The 6,000-nt window shown below is 44.3% G+C and overlaps 1 protein-coding gene across 11 annotated transcripts in view; it reads right to left on the bottom strand.

The window, feature by feature from the left end:
* Nucleotides 1-3,421: 3,421 nt before the first annotated feature.
* The window catches only part of TMEM60 (transmembrane protein 60), a 206,412-nt gene continuing 203,833 nt past the window's right edge, over nt 3,422-6,000 (bottom strand). For all 11 annotated transcript variants that reach the window (XM_085653991.1, XM_085653998.1, XM_085654001.1 and 8 more), the window contains one exon: nt 3,422-4,084. In XM_085653991.1, coding sequence (XP_085510117.1) covers nt 3,628-4,032 — 405 coding nt within the window. In that variant the 5' untranslated portion in view covers nt 4,033-4,084 and the 3' untranslated portion in view covers nt 3,422-3,627. The remainder of the gene's footprint in view (nt 4,085-6,000) is intronic.

The following is a 6,000-nucleotide window of genomic DNA, read 5'->3' as shown; positions in this document are numbered from 1 at the left end:
CCCTCCTCCGTAGCCATGGTAGGGGGAGACAACATGCCAAGGTGAGGTGTCCAAACTACTGGCATCCCCCAGTTCCTCTCTCCAGTCCTGTTCACTGTCCTAGTGAGCTAGAGGGTCACCTGACCCCTCCCAATCCTCCTCATAGTCATCATCATCATCTGGGTGCCATTCTGGTTGAAATGGGGTCCCAGGAGTGAACAGGGGCATAAAAAAACCCTCTTGGTGCCGGATCCAGCTTCGGACGACACCGGTCCGGCTCCATGTCAGGGGGGAGGCCGGGGTCGATGCCGGCCAGGGGGGGGGGGGGGGGGGGGGGGGGGGGGGGGCATAATCAGGTCAACCGGCGCCGATCCAGATCTGGATCCAAGGGGGCTGTGCGGCGCGCCATGGCCGGAGCCACCGCCGGAGAAGGCCTAGGCCCCCCAACCGAGTCCGCAGGGCCCAAAGGCGCGCCGGCGGGTCTGGGCCGCCCATAGATGGTGTGAATCACCTCGTAGAAAGTACGAAGCTGGGCGGTAGTCGCTCCAGGTCCCGGAAAGGGTGGGAAATGCAGAGTTGACTCTTCAGGCTCAGCGCACGGAGCCCCACCATCCATGTCCCTCGTCGGTTCGACCGACGAGAAGTCGAAGAGCGATGATGCTTCTTCGACTTCTTATGCTTCGACTTACCTGATCCCGAGTGCGAAGACTTCGAAGACTTGGAACCCGAATGATGGTGGCTCCGCAACCAGTCCCTCTACCTCCCTCGCGACCGGGACCCCGAACGGCGCGGAGCGGACTGCTGGTGCTCAAGCAGCTTTCGGGACCGCTCCCGCAAAGCCTTTGGCGCCATCGACCGGCAGTCTGAGCACGACTTGGGGTTGTGGTCGCACTCCAGGCAAAAAAGACACGTGGTGCTGATCCGTCACCGACATCATCCGATGACAGGAACCGCATGGCTTGAAGCCGGGCATCCCTCGTGCACCTCAGGAGTCGAAGACTTGAAAAAGAAGTCGACAAAAGTCGAGAAAAAGTCAGTCAAAAAGTGACTGGAGATACCGCTCTTCCCGGATCTGCGCTGGCTGGCGCGGAAAAGAAAGAACTGACGTCAGCGCACGCCTTGATGGTAATTCTAAGGTAAGGAGTCCATACCCAACGTGTTGCTATCAGATTGCAAAATCAAGGTTGGTTTGTTGTTGATTTGCATATTACAGTTACAATAACATTATAAAACTCTTACTCATACTTTTTCCTACGCCATCCCCTTTGTGCTCTATAATTTGCAATATCAACGCCAATTTAATTTTTTGACACCACACAAACAATGGAAACTGATGTGTTGCATGGCAATAGTCTTTCTTTGACATGTTTTCTGAGCCATTTACCTTAAAAATCCTTATTTCGGTTGATTTTACAGAATTTGGACTTTGTCCTGGGCCACAAATGCATATTCCATTCTTAAAAAGCAAAGTCCAATATCTTTTTTGGTTTGAGAATGAAATTAAGTGATTTAGATTAGAAAATTTAATTTGAGAGAATTGTGGGCCGATTGAGTCTTTCCTCTCCCTTCGCCTTCATTTGCCAAACCTCCAGAGAAGCAATTACTGCGTCACACCTGCCCGGTAAATGTGAAATCATAGCCTGAGAAATGCAGACACTGAATTCCAGCTGGAAGACAAAGACATTAAGAAACCAACACAGGAAGACGATGTGGCCAGGATATAAGTATCGACATAATGACACTGGGACCCCACCCCCGTTCCATTCCAAACTCTTACTTCAACCCTAACCACAACACTTTTCTTTAGATCATACCTTATTCTAACCATCAACTTCTCAACATAATTATACACATCTTCCTAATCCCATATACCTCATACATTTTTCTAAAAAGGTTTAGTAGTTTGATTTTCTCTTTTGTTATTGTCTTTTTAATTCTATTTATATTTTACATCAAGCCCTACTGACCGTTTTCTGAACAGCGACTATCCTGCCATGGTCCTATGAAGGTGTAGCCATGAATAAGAATCAAAACAACCTGCTTCTGAAGGACTGCCTTTTGCGTGAATAGGCACATTTTCTTTTTTGCTGTAAAATCTTTACATAGTGAACTTGTATTTTACATAAGCGCTAGAGGCACAAATATGATCCTGGTTAACTTTTTTTAGAGTGGGGAATTAAACAGCAGCAGATGATTTTAGGCTAAATAAGAGCACATTCTTTATATAGTTCGAAAATCAGATGCAGTATTCCTCACCATTCTATAGATATGGGGAAACATTGGGAAAGGGTGATGCTGTAGTAGGAAGACATACATTGGGACAGGCAAAGGTATGGGTCGTTATTTACATAGTGTAAACCTAGCGAAAAGTAACGGAGTGCTGTACATTGAGGCAACAGTAGGAAATAGACACCACCAGGATATGATGACAACTGGAAAGGGGGACAATGTTATTTGAAGACACTGGATGCTAACTATGAAAGGAAGACTCTTGGATGGAAGTGCCGACATGGAGACGACGACACAGGAATGGAGACCCAGGACAGGGAGATAGTAACACTCGGAGATGTGCTATGGGCCGGAAAACGAGGACACTTGGGAGACACTCCTTACACTGCATTTTCTCCATTAATCAGAAAGGCCAGCTCCAAAGGACAAAAAATGAAGGCAACCCAGTGAGGTTACAGGTGGGGCAAAGGAAATGCACTGTACAGAGGAGTAACCTTGATCGTGGAGAAAAACATTACCCAAAAAGTAAACTGATCTGTCTCGAGATGTAGGAAATAAACAAAACTTTTAAATGCCAGTGGTGCGCATCTTTCCAGAGGTTAACCAAATTCTGCTGCCTCTCATTCTTGATGTGCAGTTCCAGGCCTCAATCTTTGCATGCAAGGTTGTTGGAGAGCTGTTACCCTCCCTTAAACCACACAACACCATATTACATTAGTGTTCTGTGGCTGCCTTGATAAGACCAGGACAGAGACCCATCTGTTAAGAAACCATGTTATCACTTTGAACACCTTTCAGTTTATTGGTCACTCAACACCAGAAAATCTACAAGCTTTTAAAGCTTGAACTGTCTAGAATAAGATAAAGTGGTCATTCTATAATACCAGTTCTGGGGAATACAGATAATTCTTCAAGGCACAGAACTCATGATACCTCTCCACCTTATTTTTCAGCTCTTGGTACTTCTGATTAAGCATTTCATAGGACTTAATAGTCTCTTACGGATTATATATTGAAGTGGTGTTACAGCCAGTGCCAGTGGTGTACTGGAAGCAGCATGTGATGTACTTTTGTCTAAAACAAGATTACTGTCATGACTCAGCTGAGAAATGTCAACTTGATTGCTATACGAGATTAAGTCGCACAGAAGCACCAGGCTTAAGTAACTGAATCAAATAACCAATCGTAACTGAATCAAATAACCAATCATAAATGAATGTCAATAGTACTTTTATTTACAAACTGTACAGGGGAAAGATAAGTGGTTCTGAAGAGCCAAAGCCAACACAGCTTTCCTTTGCATGTTACCACCAAAGCAGCAAGTCCAGGACTTCTTAGTTTTTTAGGATTTTACCATTTGTAGGCGGAGGCCTGCTGTAGAATATGGATAGGTTTCTCGTAGTTGTGTCAACATAAAACTTACTCCCTTCGAACATAAAAGATGTTGTAGCCAAGCTCGACCAATCCTCCAACAAGCAAGGCCCACAATGGAATAAAGACAAAACACAGTTTCATGTTGTCAAACTGCTCCAGTTTGGCACATAGTACAAGACAAAAGGCTAATTTGAGAAGCATAGCCACAAGGCACCAGGCCTTTTTCTTCATGTTCTGTGAGCCATTCCGAGGATCATAAACAGACTTACAACGCCCAGCCATCTTCACAATGAGCATTATGAGAAGAATGGTGTCAAATATCCAGACTGGGATAAAGATGAGAAACCAGTTCCATGGTGCTTTCTCGTCCAGTTTCAGCACTAGCATAATCAGGAACAGCAAGGTGAAGAGCCAGCCGAGCAGCACCCTCTGCGCCAGGGACATTCTCATTTAAACAGCTTTGGTTGTTGCTTCTTTCTACGCGGTTGAAAAAGATAGCTTCCTGTTTGGGAGAAAAAAAGAAGGATCAAAGATGGTTTTCAACAGCTAATTTAACAAGCATTGGCAAAACCAATAAGTCTCACTTACGTGACAGTGGCATTGGGTGGGGTGGCATTGAGTGGAGTGGGGAAGAGTGATATTGAGTGGGGTGGCATTGAGTAGAGTGGTATTGAGTGGATTGACACGGAGTGGGGTAGCATGGCGTAGCTAGACACTGAGTGGGGTGGCACTAAGTGGAGAGGCATGGGGTGGCAATGAGTGGAGTGGCACTGAATGGAATGGCATGGAAAGTTGCTCGAATTGCGTTTGAATTGACCTGTAGCACTTCAAAGCCTTGTGCTATATCAATGCAATTATGATCCAATATGTTACCAATTATCACAACCTGTGATGCCTTTGCTCAGATGTAGGAACTTGTTAGTATGTACAATACTTCTCAGAGAACAAGTTTGTTTACAAATAAGTTTTAGACAAAGGGGGGCTACTGAGAGAGCAAGCAACATATATCGTACAGGTTGGGGATAAAGATGATGGAGTCAGCTGACAGCAGTGTTGTGGAACTAGACGTTGGGGTGGAGGAGGAGAAGAAATAGTACCTCAATGACCGCATGATCAGCAGAAGGGCCCTAATTAAAATGAAAGTCTTTGCTTGGCCCATGCTCCACAGAAAGAAAATAAAGTGATGCCTGGCAAGTGCTGGACAATTAGAGGGCAGCAAAGAAGAAGGGCAATGATTCTAACAAATGGTAAGCAATGGGAGAGCTCCAAGTCCTTTATAGTTAGGCTTTCCTGTTTTCGGTTTCTATTTTTGGTAAATTCTGGTGGGGATTTTTCAGTGTTTTCAAGTGATTTTAATACCTTAAAAAACAGTGGTTATCAGTGGTTACACATTTTTACGCCATTAAAAACTATAGAAACAGTGTTTTTCCGGTGTTTATGGAACATTTCGCTTCTATTATTGCTTGCTTTTTGCACCGGTAGCGCATGGTATATAGACAGTGTAAGTATAGTGTTTATGAGATCCAAATAGATTTTTGCTAATTAAACTTATTGTAGTACACCATACAATACTTCTTCAGTGAGTCTTTGGTCATGTGTGCTCGCTCTTTCCTTCCCATGTAAACTTCTGTGAAAAGGCCCTCTCAACATTGGCACTTGAGATGTGCAACGCCAAAACAGCCAGTAGACAATTTGTTAACTCCAGCCATTGACATAGCTTTCCATGCCAATACTGGTTCACTTTAAGATTGCCATTCTCAGGGCAGGTTCTGCATCATTTGTGCTGATCTGGGCGCTTATGCCCTCAGAGTTATTGAAGTGGTCAAAAATGAAGCAGCACTTTAGAAACTACTGAGGAAATTCCCTTTTACGGAAGGGATCTAGAACAGAGTACCACAGTAAGGTTTCATTGACTTAAAATGCCATTGATGGTGAAGGGACATTTCTATGCATCATTGCAAGCCATTTCTCATACATTGTAAAATAAAAGTTCCTGAATTGCTCTTCACCATTGCTTTGCTTACGAAGTGCCAAGCACTCTAATATGGAACATGTTGCAGTGGCAAAGTCACTAAAGGTGTCGCCCAGCCTACTCTCAAGGAGATGTTTCACATCTATACCATTTATGATGAACACTTGGCAGACAAGGGTGTTTTCAGACTCTAGTTTTTCATTATGTCCACTACGGCAGTTATGTATTCCTGTAAAAATCTAAGAATGCAGTAGAGTGAACTTTTGTTTCACATCACTATCAATATGTGACCAAAAATCCTCACATTTCTCGCCTTTGGCATCATCACTCGGCAAAAATTCTGTAAACGGTTGCCACATGGATAATATAGCATTCATAGCCCCTTGGACTGAGAACCATCAGCTAAGGGGCACAGTTGGGATGACTCTTTCTTTGATGCCACACAA

Source organism: Triturus cristatus, chromosome 4_1 (assembly GCF_964204655.1).
Source record: "Triturus cristatus chromosome 4_1, aTriCri1.1, whole genome shotgun sequence".
NCBI lineage: Eukaryota > Metazoa > Chordata > Amphibia > Caudata > Salamandridae > Triturus > Triturus cristatus.
Note: the sequence above shows the minus strand (reverse complement) of the source record. Positions and strands in the feature narration are given on the sequence as shown.